A 13,878-nucleotide genomic window follows, 5' to 3' on the forward strand; every position below is an offset into this window, starting at 1 on the left:
AACTGTGGAGCCTTCAGCTATCGTCGGGATTTAGCCAGGGCAGGGCGTATACTAGGTCGACAGACCGGCCAACAGGGCAATGGTATATGAGCAGTACGGAGGTCATGTCCCCGTAGCCCGATGTTGCACCAATGTACTAAAATCAGCTTACTGAACAATGTGCACTGGCTATAAAGCTTGACGAGCACCGATCCAGTATGTCAGGTTCTCCAGCCTCACAATCAGCGGTGTCACTCCGGGTCGGGCTGCTACCTCCAGGCCAGATCTATCCAGCTGCCTGCCCCCACCATAATGCTGGCCTCATCCCAGCGGTACAGATCTCTGATCGGCTCTGGACTGTGATTAGCTCCGCTCCCTGCTGCAGCACCGCCCGTAGCCCACCCGATCAGGTCAGTTGGATCTGCGTCACCAGTGCGGGCCTACAAGTTTCGGAGCCTTCCAGCCCATTGATCGGGTCAGCGTCACTGCCTTACTCCGCGCATGTAGATGAGTGTGGCGCCAACCCAGGGGCTATCAGGAGTAAAAGGATCACCGCAGCAGCTTTCAGCTTGATGCACAGGACACCGCACCGGGCAGGGTATGTAGAGGATCGAGTCTGCGCCGTCCTCTGGCCAGACCCGCCAGCGCAGCCAGCCGTCTGAACACACCCAGGCCAACGTCCAACCACGGCTCACCTGATTCATGACTAGGCCAGCATAATTCGACCCCATATTAATGGCTTTCGCGGCTCCGGCGGGCGATGTAGAAGGCACAATCTGGTGCAGTAGTGAATGGGCAGTTGTTGAGCCCAGACAGCCGGTGGCGTTGGTCCTCTTTATTGCAGGATTTTAACCAGAATATGTCCCAGCCGGCAGAGCCCTCTCAACAAACGGCCATATTGCTGCTCGGCCCACTCCCATCTCCCCCCCCCCCCCCTCCCCCTCCCCCCACCCCGCCAAATTCCTTAGTGCCTTTGACTTAAATGCAGATAACTGGCAAATTGGCATGGCCCCACGAGCCAAAGGAAACAAATCGCGTCCTCCACAGATGAAGAAGATTACCAGTTTACTGTTGTGCCCTTTGGTTTGAAGAATTCCCCGCGACCTTCCAAAGTTTGGTGAATCAAGTCTTTGCTGGGTTGGAGGACTTTAGTGCAGCATTTCTCGATGATATTAATATCTTTAGCTTTTCCTAACAGGATCACCTGGTTCACCTGGGGAAGGTTTTAAAGGACCTGCAAAGTGCAGGCCTAACTATCAAGGCATCCAAATGCCAGCTAGGGAAGGGCACAGATGTTTATTTGGGCCACCTTTTGGGGCCAAGTGCAACCTTTACAACCCAAGATCCAGGCTATTTTGGACTGGGAGGCTCCAACCACCCAGATCCAAGTTAGGGAATTCCTTGGCTTGACTGGGTATTTTAGGAGGTGCGTGAAGGGGTATGGATACATTGCGACACCCCTCACAGAACTCACCTCGAAGAAAATGCCCAAAAGATAAACTGGAGAGTTAGTTGTCAAAAGGCTTTTGACACCCTGAAAAAGGCAATGTGCTCTGCACCCATTCTCAAAGCTCAGACTACACCAAGCAGTTCATTGTGCAGACTGATGCCTCTGAGCTAGGGATAAGAGCGGTCGTATCACAGAGCAATGATGATAGCCAAGACCAGCCTGTTCCTTTTATAAGCAGAATGTTACTTCCCAGGGAACAGTGTTGGAGTGCCATTGAGAGGGAGGCCTTTGCTGTGGTTTCGTCCCTGAAGGAGGTGAGACCATATCTGTTTGATACTCACTTCACATCTCAAACTGACCACAAACCTCTCAAATAGCTAATGCAAATGAAAGGTGGGAATCCTAAACTTTTGAGGTGGTCATCTCCCTACAGGGAATGGACTTTACACTGGAACACAGACCTGGGACTGCCCATGTCAGTGCAGATGGACTTTCAAGGTTTTTCCACTTAGATAATGAAGACTCACTAGGGAGAGGTTAGTCTCATCCTCTTTCGTTTAGGGGGATGGCGGGTTGTGTAAGAAAGTGCCCCTTTTTCCATGGTTCCCCCCCAGTTTGTACCTGATGTTGATGCTCTTTGACTAAGTGTGCTGTGGGTTCCTGCTAATCAGGTACCCAGGGCCTGTGTTCTTTCCCTAAAACTGTAACTTTGCACCCCCAATTAGCACAACTCTGACCACATGGAAGTCCCTTGTAAAAGGCACCTTGGTTACCAATTGCACTGTGACCAGGGAAGGGCTCTGATGACTGCAGCACATATTGTGCCTCCCTTAGAGGCCCTGTACCTTAACACATACACACTGGCCTTGCAGGCTGTGTGTTTTGGTGCAAAGACAAGTGAAGAGCCGACATGGCACACATACCTGATTGCCATGCCTGCAACCCACTGCCCTGGCATAGGTCAGCCACCCATCTAGCTGGTTGCACTATACCAGTGGTAGTGTCCACGATGGGGAAGCTGCAAATGCTTGCCACCTCTGCAACTGGCCCCCACCGGTCCTAACCCCCACTTTGGAAGGAAGAATCAGCAGGAAAACCAAGATAGGAGAAATGCTGTGTCCACCTTTGTCAACTCCATCCCTCAGGTAAAGGAGGTGAAGCACAACTCTGTCCCCACCATCTTGAAGATTGGGGGGGGCACAGCCAAATAGAAAGATGCTGCTGCAGGGTGTCATAATAGGGGGTGTACCTACCCCGAGGATGGGACCCATTGCTCCCAACCTGTACCTACCTGAAACGCCCCAAAATCTAGCATTTAGGGGCAACCCCAAACCTCGCCTCCTCAGACAAGCCAAAAGGAGGACAGAAGAGCAATCCTGAAGGAAGAAGCGGAGGACACCAACTGCCTTGACTCCAACCCTACCGCCTGTCCTGACCTTGACCTGCTCCAGTGGAATCCCAGCGTATCCTGCAGCCAGCAGCCCCTCCAAACCCGGAGGACCTCCCTGCCTTCCCTACAAAAGCTTTGTCTCGCCTGAGCACTGGACTTGCTCAAGAGCCAGACTCTGGCTCCGGCCAAATCCACAATTCTGCACCCGACGCCCACGGCCCGAGTTCGAGTGGCCCAACACCACGAGGCGGTCTCCCCAGCCATTCTGACCTGGAATCTGGTGATTCCTGATCTACCTCTATCTGGAGTTTCTCTGGACCTCCACCGGAGCTGGTAAGGAAACCAGACGCCTAAAGATACCCCTGCACCCCACGGCCTTGGGTGCCCAACTGATTGTGTCCATGCAATCCCTTGCATCCCAACTTACCTCTCCAGCCAGTGGTGGGCTCCAAGAAGCCTCCATGCCCGAATCTGCAGTGTTTGTTCTGACCGGAGATCTCCCATTGAAAACAATGGGGCACCCAACTCCAAACCAGCACCCTGCACCTGTGCCAGTGTGGTTGCACCTTGTGTGCTAACTTGGATCCCCCTTTGCCCTGAGCTTAACTCTTGGAACTTTGCTCCCTCAACCATGTGGCTTGTCCGAGAGCAGCTACCAACCGACGGCCTCATAGGCTAACATTGGGCCTCGGCACACTGCACCCGGCCGCCCTAGTGCCACTGAGGGTGCTTTTGAGTGCATTCTTGACCCTGGGCGAACCCTTGTTCTAACACCAGAAACTCAAACCTAAGACAGGTTGCTTACCTGCAAACGGATAACCTAATTTTTCTCCATAGAATTACATTGACTGTTTCCCTGAAAAAGTTCTAAGTTTTAAATTGAGTTTGTATGGAAACGTAAGCAACTGTGTTTTAATGCAAAACTGTTTTACTTGCCTTTTGTCCAGGAAATGTCCCAGTCTGATAACAAGGCGTAGTACACGGAGTAGAAAAAGTAATTAAAAAAAGTTCTCTAAAGAGTAATCTGAAAAGTAATCACAAAGTAATTACAAAATACTATTGTCTAAATATTTTACAAACCTGTAACAAAGTCAATTTCATCCAGCTTGCTTATTTTGAACAACCTGTTTTGAAAATTTTAATTACCTGTACCAAGTCCTGCTTGGTTCTAAAAATAAAATACAACTAAAGAACGATCTATGATACATGTGACATCATTTCTTGCCTGTGTGTGTACAATAAATGCTTAATACTACCCTCTGATAAAGCCTTATTGCTCACCCACACTACTGCAAATAGAGAGCAAGGTGTTTTCTACTGTTACCTCTGTAAGCCTTTTGGGATCCACTGGACTATGTGCGCAGTATAACTGACTTTGGTATAGTATATGCAGAGCCTGCTTCCTACACTTATACCTTTTTTTGGGGGGGGGGGGGGGGAGCCCCGATACTCTGCATAGCAATAAACAATAGGGACAGATTTGAATGTATTCATCCGCATCATCCTGTAAAAGTCTGTTAAAAAGGTGAAGACTTATTCAGGGGTGTGGTATTGCTAAATCAGTCGCCCAGTACAGCAAGTTTTCAAAATTATTTTGTCCAGTTGACAAGTAGTACAGGCCCTGCAACACAATCCCCTTTGCTGCCAGTTTACAACAGCATAGTCTGGCTGTGGTTTCGGATTATCTGCCACTGAGGCAAGATTTGTATTTGTATATACAAGTTGTTCAAAATTGTATATATTATTCATTAATGAAAAACCTGTATTATTAGAGCGGGCGCTCAAAGGAAATGCAGTGTGTCTGAACTGTTTTTACATTGAGCTGTATTACCGATAGTGGGTCAGATTTTAAAACATGTACACGTTAATTAAATTGTGCTTTCTGAAAATGTATAATTTCCCAGTATGCTCACTGATAAATTCTGATACATGCAAAAGGACGATTGTCAATTGTTTGCTTTCAAAGTAAAATGTCCCCAAAAAATGGCAACTTGAAAGAAAAAATAAAATTCCTAAAGTATTTTGAGGCATCATCTAGGAAAATGTGTTAGATACATGCCAATAATATATAGAAAATTTGTATTTCAGACTCTGTGTACAATTATTACAGGCAACATCAAAATAAACTTTTATACATATGCAGTTTCTGGAGGTTTCATACAGATCAACTACATACAAAATTTTCACAAGAAAGCAGTCCATGCAGTCCTTTGGGAGAAATCAATGCTATCGGTTGAACAGTAAGTACTTGAGTTTGGAAGTTGTTTTTCTGTGTTGGAACAAGGTCTCCCCCAGGGCCAGAGCTCTCAAAGCACCCTCAGCTGCACTAGGGCAGCCCGGTGCAGAGTGCTGAGGCCCAATGTTATCCAATGGGGGTAGTGGGGCCTCCGGTTGGTGGCTGCTCATGAGCAGGCCACGAGGTTGTAGGAGCAAAGCTCCTGGACTTTAGCTCAGGGCAAATGGGGAAACAAAGTAACACCAAAGGTGCACCCTCAGCGGCACTAGGGAGGCTGGGTGCAGGGTGCTGTTTTGGAGTTGGGTGCCCTGTTATTTTCAATGGGGGATTGCTGGTTTTGAATTTTGGCTGCTGACTCTGCCCAGGAAGTCTTCCGGGAGGAACCAACAGCTGGGCAGGTAAGTTGAAGGGCTCGGGTATGTCGGTGCACCTCTGGTCTTCTTCTCCAAGGCGCAGGGAGGCTGGATGCAGGGTTGTCTTTTGAGGTCTGATTTCATCTTACCGGCCCACTCGCGGTAGGGGGACTCCGTGCAGAGGCTGCAGGCGATGTATGGGAGTCCTGGCGGGGTCAACCAACGGTGGACTCGGACTCTGGAGCACTGGGGGACCAACCTGGGACCGGTGGGCTGCTCGGAGTCGAGCCGTAGGCATCGGGTGCAGTGATGGTTCCAGGTGTCGGGTTTCTTTGTCCTCAGCAGGCTTAGAGTCTGTCTTTGGAGTTTCTTGTGAACAGAGCTGCTGTTCCCCAGAGATCCGGTTTTTGTTGACGGCAGTCAGTCCTCCCAGGGGTTCTGGAGGTCGCTGGCTGCAGGACAAGGGGACTTTTGGTGCAGGAGTTCTGGAAACTGCAGACGGGCCGGTAGGCCAGGGGGCCAAGTCAGTTGATCTCTGCAGTCTTCTCTGCTGGGCGTCGTCTTTCATCCTTCTTAGTAGGTTGTGGGAATCTGTCTTGTAGGTTCAGGGCTGCCCCCTCAATACTGTATTTGAGGGGCGTTTTAGGGGTCTCGAGGTCAGTAGCCAATGGGCTACTGACCTTAGGGTGACTACACCCTTGGTGTGCTCACCCCACATGGGGGAGTGGGCACAATCCCCAATCCTGATTGGAGAGTGCCTGCCATCTGTAAGTTGGCGGGCACTTAAGAGTGGGCTACACCTCGCCTCCACCACCTGAGGGATGGGGTTGGCAGAGGTGGGCACACCTTTGGTCTGGCTAGTTTTTCCTGCCTGTCTTCCTGCCAAAAAGGAGCGGAGACAGGATGGAGGCCTGCTCCTGATAGCAGGAGAGGCTGGGGGTCGCATTACAAAGGCAGCAAGGCCTTTGAAGCTCCCCTGCCACCAATGACTCTTCCTGGCCTGGGAGAGGCGTGACAACCTTCTGCCAGAAAAGGCTTAGTTTCTAGGCTCAGGGAGCGAAGGTTCCCACCCCAGGATACAGAAACATGTCTTGTGGTGGCAGGCTGGAGTTTACCAGTCACCGAATCCACCAGAGCCTGGTCGTTTTTCAGGTGGCATTTCTAAGATGCCCTCTGAGTGCATTGTATAATAAACCCCACACTGGTATCAGTGTGGGTTTATTATGCTGAGAAGTTTGATACCAAACTTCCCAGAATTTAATAAAGCCGTTATGGTGCTGTGGAGTTCGTAATGACAAACTCCCAGACCACATACTTTTTATGGCTTTACTGCACTTACAATGTCTAAGAATGGACTTAGAAACTGTAGGGGTATAGTGCTTATGCAGCTGTACCCTCACAGTGCAAAAAGAACAATTGATGGACAGAATGCTTAACAATGTCATACGTTCACCCCCATACAGAGATCTGGGCAAAAATCCATAGGTTTTTTTACTCGCCATGCCATTCCAGTTTGAACCCAGCCATATGCAAATCACTCTTGACCCTGCACCGAATGGGGACAGTCCAGCCCGAACTTCCAGGCCAGGTCCTCCCTGGACTGGAAACCAGCATCCTAGGACTGGTTTCGGGGTTCACCCCTCATCAGCCAGGATAGCTTGACTCCAGTGGCATGGAGAGCACGGGACCCACGTCTGGCATACCCGTCCCACTCGGGGTGACCAATGCAAATAGAACAATTGATGGACAGAATGCAGAACAATGTCATGCATTCACACCAGTACAGAGATCTGGCTTTAAATCCTTCGGTTTTTTTTGCTCGCCATGCTATTCCAGTTTGAACCCAGTCTTGACCCTGCACCCGTGCTCACTACACCACTGGATTCAAGCTAGTCTGACTGATGAAGGGTGATGCCCTGAAACCGGTCCCAGGATGCTTGTTTCCAGTCCAGGGAGAACCTGGCTTGGCAGTTCGGGCTGGACTGTTCCCACAAGGAACAGGGTCAAGACTGATTTGCATATGGCTGGGTCCAAACTGGGGTGGTGTGGTGAGCAAAGGAATGATGGATTTAACCCAAATCCTTGTGACTGGGGGTGAATGTTTGCATTGTCCAGCATTCATTTAATCAATTGTTTCTTTTGCATATGTCGCCCTCACCAGTGGCATAGTGCACCCAGCTAGAGGGGTGTCTTACCTTTACAATATTCAGTGGATTGCAGGCATGGCACACAAGTATGTGTGGCATGTCAACTTTTCTCTGCACCAAAACATGCAGCTTGCAATGGCAGTATTTGTGTGTTACGGTACATGACCACTAAGGGTGGCACAATATGTGCTGCAGCCCTTTAGAGTCCTTCCCTGGTCACAGTGCCCATGGTACCCACGGTACCTTTTACTAGGAACATACATGTGATCAGAGAGATGCCAATTGGGGAAACAAGGTACAGTTTTGTAAAAGAACACAGGCCCAGGGAACCTGATTGTCAAGGATCCAGGGCACATCACATGAAAGTGCATCAGAAATCTGGTAAAAAGTGTCGGGGGGGGGGGGGGGGTTTACTGTAACAGAAACCCACTTTCCTACCGTCATACAAGTCCACCCCATGCCTGCAAGCTTGCATTGGTGAATATATACAACTTCCAGGAATTCACAAGAGTTTACAGCAGCATAACTGAAAACTGCACTACTAGAAAGCTGTTTTTGCAAGTGAAAGTATTCACATGTATTACACAAGGGTACAATCTGATGAGGAACTGCAAATCTACTTGTTAATTTATTTTTATTTTTTCTATTGTGGGAAATATTTTTCCTCATAGAGCAAACAGTTACCCAACACCCACTCCTGTTTCCTGCCACTGCTAATGTTTTACTCGTGCCATGTCAGGCGTAACTTTTAACCTTTTACATTGTAGGAAAAGATTGGGAAAGAATTGGTGAAAACCCTTAAACATGTAGGTTTATGGGCATGCACAAACTCACAGGGCTTTCCAGTCCCGAAAGTAATGCTTTCATCTCCTGTAAGTATTCTTGCCAAAAGGTGGAAAATCGGAGCCATGCTAGAATCCAAACCCTGATATTATCATAGAGGCTGTTATCTGATAACTGTCATAATTTCTCACCTCACTACATGGCGTGAAAAAGAGGAAAGATTTTTTTAATTTAGTTTTTTATTTATTAAATAGGTCAACTAGATTTCTGCAGCATCCTGTCCCCTGGACAAATAGAACTTTTATGAAATTCCACACTACTGCTTGTCTCAGGAAAGAAATTTGATAGAAATGTGTTCAATCACTGCATTGCTCTGTGGAATCATGGTTCAGTAGTAATTCAGTAAAAACATAATTTGTTTAACACAAATCCTATACACTCAAATTAGTAATCACTAGACTGAAAAGCTAGATCCCATAGATGTGTTTTGTCGAAAGAGAGTATAACATCGGTCTTATTCCCAATCAAATTTAGCTTATTTCAACGCATCCAATGAATAACTGCTCCAATGCAGGTTGGTGTGCTCTGAATTAGGATCACTGTTGGAAGTAATTGGATGTCATTGGTATACCTTAACAATTTCATCTTTAAAGATTGAATCAAAGGTGCCAAAGGACTGATGTGTAGGCTGAGTCGGACAGTCCTGCAGCCATTCAAGATTTATTTTAGTACTTGAGTTCTCAATTACTTTGCTTTGCTTACTAAAAGGCTGTGGTTGATGGTGTTGATCCCAGCTGAGAGGTCTAATATAACCATGGTGACAACACCACCAGTCAAAATAATCCATTGATTCATAAAGGAATTTTATCTCTTTCTGCGTTTGTATTCCGTGTAAGAAGAATTTGCTCTAGTCTTTTAAAGGGAAAGTAATATTTTACTGTAATTGCAGTTGAATGATTGCCTGAGCAAATTAGGGCAGTAAATCAGTCATAGTAATATTTTGTAATCTAAGTAGGGTAAAGATAATGTTATAATCCTCTGTGCCCATGCACTGTAATGCAGTAAATAATTTAGCATTTCATCTAATACATAATAAAGAAGGACTCTATTTTGTAATCTAAAATAAGGCAAGCTATTGTAGCATAATCGCCTCATGTATTTTATGCAGGGTAAGGACATTAAAATAATCTTCTGAAACAAGTGCAGTCAAATACTGATACAATTTGTGCTTCTGCTTCCTTTATGTATCTGTTCAATACATGCCTGGCACGGTACCTACATATGCTGTGCGTGTGCCTGTGTATTAGGGTGGCTGGCACTTGTGTTCCATGTGCTCCAGTGTTGTAGCTATTCCTTGCTTTATTGAAGCCTGCAATGCTGATGTGCATGCTGTACAAACTCAGTCTACTAGGGTAATCTTTTGCGGTTGCAGCTAATGATATACTTGATCTGGTGTCTTCTTGAAGCTTGTAGATTCCTTACAAAATAATCAATTCTTATCTTGAAGTTTAGGTGACCATATCGTTAAGGTAATAGTTATTTTAAAATGTCACTAAATGCTTCTTTTCTGGTGCACCAATTGAGGTATACTCAAACTTTAGGTCTTATGTTGTGCAATGTAGAATTGGCCACACCAAGCAAAGTAATGGCTCAGCTATTAATTTGAATTCAATCCGCTAGTAAATCTGTGTAAGATTTTATAAACTTGCTAATAACTTTCATTGCATTTGAAATATGTCCAAACCAATAGCTCTAATGGTCTTTGTTTTCTTTGCTCCAGGTTCGACCTGTGGATGAGATGAATCATGATTTTCAAGCTCTTGCACTAGAATCCCGGGGAATGGGAGAGGTAAATGGCTTTGTGGGTGTGTTATTAATATTTGAATACGCAGTATGATCGAAGCAGAGTGAGGGGGGGGGGCACAAACCATGCTGTGTGCTGGTGAGGATGAAACCACTGATGTTTTGTTGATGGCGTTTTTCTAACAGTATTAGTCAATTATCTATTTTATGAAATTTCACTTTTCAGAATGTAAGACTTGAAAAGGGTGATGTCCAAGATGATCTTGACATGTTACCCATGTTGGATGTACGTGGACCATGCGCAGCTTTACAATGATTGAGCATGTGGACATTTGGATCTTCCTTTTCACCATAAGACATCGCAGAGAAAAATTATTTCACAGTTTTTCTCCCTTTAAATTAAAGTAAAAGATTACATGTTGGCCTACCTTTCCCTGCAAGGACTATTTCAAAGAACACTCCCTTTGTAATGGTGTTTTGTACATTATATATTTTTCCATAGAAATTCATTGAAACCTAATGCTATCAAAATCCCCTTAACCTTTGATCCTAGCTAAAATTCTAGTCTATAAGTTTACAGAAATTAGGTTTTTACTGTCTCCAACACTGACCCTAATTGTAAACAAGAACCTTGAACCAATATTTAAGCTTGACCTGAGCCATGACCATGACGTTAATCCTTCTCCTATCCCTCATCCTCAAACTGACCCTAACATAACGTTGACCTTGAGCCATAATGTAAACTTACCCAGTACTAAATTTTGTCAACCAGCATGTGCTTCTTTTTCTCACTCTTAAGGTTCTTTTTCCGTCCCTGCTTTCTCCTTTTATCACTGTTGTCACATATTTCACTTCCTTCTCCTCTCTACATCTTCTACCTTATTATGCAATGCTTGGACCGCCATCTATATCGATTATTTATTTAAATGTGAGCACAATAAGGCCAAATCAAGAGATGAAAATTGAGGACCATGCTATGTAGAACTGCAAAGAGTCATAATGATTAACTCTCACCTTGTTTGTCCTTGCCTCACTGGTCATTTTCTGCTGCCTCTCCCCTCTACCGCAAGTCACCTTTTCCTGGATGGACAGGGTCAAGAAAAAAAGAGCAACATTTAATGTTCTGATCTGTATCTCTCTTAGCCACCATTTCGACTAATGTGGTTGATTCACATTTCTCCACTTAGACATAGCTGTGAAAGATTATTCTTATGATGAGGCTTTCTCCTCTTCAATTGTCTGCCTGTAATCCTTTATATAGCAATCCTAGCAAAATGAGTGTGCGTAAGAATGCTTATTTTGGGTTACCATAGAGTCCCGCAGATGGGCAGTGCATTGTCAAAGCAGTGTGATTTCAGTCTGTCTGCCTGGTACCTCTGATCAGAGTTGTCCAGCTTTAGAAAGCCTGCAGAATTAGGATAAAATTTGAGGCATTTGTGTTGTATGCTAAGAATAAATGTATTCACTCCTCTTTGTGTAGGGTATATGCATGGAAATACTCTGAAAACCTTCATGCTAAAATATGCTTTGTAAGATACTGTTCACTTGGCTCTCCATGCTTAATTCGGCTAACATTATATGTTGATTGTCCCATTTTTTCCAGTGTTTCATGTGTTAGGCATGGAGGTATTGCTTTGGGTTATTAACAATCCCACAAAGGGATCAGGGGCTACGTGGTAACAGTAACCAACCTTATTTCATTATTTAAAGTATCACACACAAACTGTACTAAGAAGAATGAATACTTTAAAGTAAAAAGTATTTATTACTTCAGGACTAATCTGTTTCTCAGTACGTTTAAAACAACTACACAGAATATTATAAAAACAGTAAGCAGGCAACACGTTATAAGTAACGAGAATAAAATGAACATTTCTAACAAGTTTTAAAATGTCATTTAAAATCGAACATCCTAATGCCTATTTCTATGCGCTACACTAAGACAGCATGGAAGGCAGAGCAACTTGCAGTCTAGAGTTTCTTAGGGAGAGGAGACGCACTGCATACCTTGTTGACAGCAAAGGCTGTCTTTATCAGCAGAAATGTGAATACCATGTTCCCCACGAAGGGCAACCACATGCTGCGTTAGTAGTTAGTTGGTCTTCCTGCAGAAGTCTGCTTTATCATGCGAGATGTAGCATCTGCAAAGTGTGCTGGCAGGAGGTGAGACTGTCTCTGGCAGAATCTGTGGTGATAATCTGGGAACAGTCCAGCCCAAACTGCCAAGCAGTGTCTTCCCTGGACCGCAAACGAGCATCCAGGGACCGGTTTCGGGTTCATAACCCTCATCAGCCAGGCTATCTTGAATCCAGTGGCATGGCTTGGCAGTTCGGGCTGGACTGTTCCCATGAGGCACAGGGTCAGACTGATTTGCATATGGCCATGTGTGAACTGGGGTGGTGGAGTGAGCTAAAGAATGACGATGGATTAAACCCAGATCAGTTGACTGGGGGTGAGTGTTTGATTTGCTCAAACGCTCCGTCCATCATCCCCTTTGGTATCGCTCTGTTCGCCCTAAGTTGGCAGGGTATGCCCAGACGTGGGTCCCTTGCTCACTTTGCCACTGGATTCAAGATAGCCTGGCTGATGAGGGTTATGAACCCGAAACCGGTCCCAGGATGCTTGTTTCCGGTCCAGGGAAGACGTGGCTTGGCAGTTCAGGCTGGACTGTTCACATGAGGCACAGGGTCAGACTGATTTGCATATGGCCATGTCTGAACTGGGGTGGTGGAGTGAGCTAAAGAATGATGATGGATTAAATCCAGATCAGTTGACTGGGGGTGAGTGAAACTAAAAACACAGTTGTGTGTGTATAGACCCAGTTACTGGTCTATCGCACTGGTGGTGGTCAACATGTTTCAGCCTCATGGGACCTCCAGAGGCTTTCGTCAGGACCGAAAAAACTGAGATTACATTCTGACTCTCAGTGTGGGAGGGGGGTGTGTACTCACCACCCTTGATATTTGAGGTAAGATCTGTGGTAGCTGTACCTGAAAGGAAAAGTATGGACAGTATCGCAGTTTAGTAGCATGATTGTTAGGAATACATTGATTCTAGGCTGTAACGGTGACAAATTTTGACTGCCCCTATGAATCCAAATTCGGGTAGGGTGCAGGTGAGCGTATTATTGACGCATTGGCTGGTGCAAGACTGGAGAAGAGTACAAGAGGAAGAGATAGGCAGATTCTCCCATTACATGTTGGACCGACATGTTGGTAATGTGTGTACTAAATGTAATGCGTAATAACATCAGGGTTAAGCTAGTCTTAAAAAATACACTAATGAGGAGTGAACAGGGTAGGTCTTTTGTATCGTACTTTGTATCCATAGTCATTACCATCGTTCATTCATTGGACCAGAATGGGGAAAACGTAGTGTATGCAATCTTCTATATGTTGGAGTGCGTTGTATTGAAGTCATACTACATGAAAAGGGCGGGGGGGGGGGGGAGCATTTATCCCACTATTACAGACAGGCACTTCTGTATGCAACTACAAATGTTGTTCTGCGTAGCGAATATCATTTTATCCTCGTAAGAGTGCTATCAATGTCAGTTAGGCCCAGGTACATTGCTCTATAATGTCGTAGTGGCCATTATCAAAGGATGTCTGCCATAGCGCTTATGGCACGTTTTAAAAAACAAACAAAACGGGTCATTAGTGTGTTGGCGGCGCTCTGGTGAACACGAGCTATGAAACGTCAATGCAGTGATTCAAAAAACTCAAGAAGGTAATGCT

The 13,878-nt window shown here is 45.6% G+C and overlaps 1 protein-coding gene across 2 annotated transcripts in view; it reads left to right on the top strand.

The window, feature by feature from the left end:
• The window catches only part of PUM2 (pumilio RNA binding family member 2), an 886,789-nt gene that overhangs the window by 44,451 nt on the left and 828,460 nt on the right, over window positions 1-13,878 (top strand). For both annotated transcript variants that reach the window (XM_085610624.1, XM_085610625.1), the window contains exon 2: window positions 10,119-10,187. In XM_085610624.1, coding sequence (XP_085466750.1) covers window positions 10,137-10,187 — 51 coding nt within the window. In that variant the 5' untranslated portion in view covers window positions 10,119-10,136. The remainder of the gene's footprint in view (window positions 1-10,118; window positions 10,188-13,878) is intronic.

This window comes from Triturus cristatus, chromosome 6, assembly GCF_964204655.1.
Source record: "Triturus cristatus chromosome 6, aTriCri1.1, whole genome shotgun sequence".
NCBI lineage: Eukaryota > Metazoa > Chordata > Amphibia > Caudata > Salamandridae > Triturus > Triturus cristatus.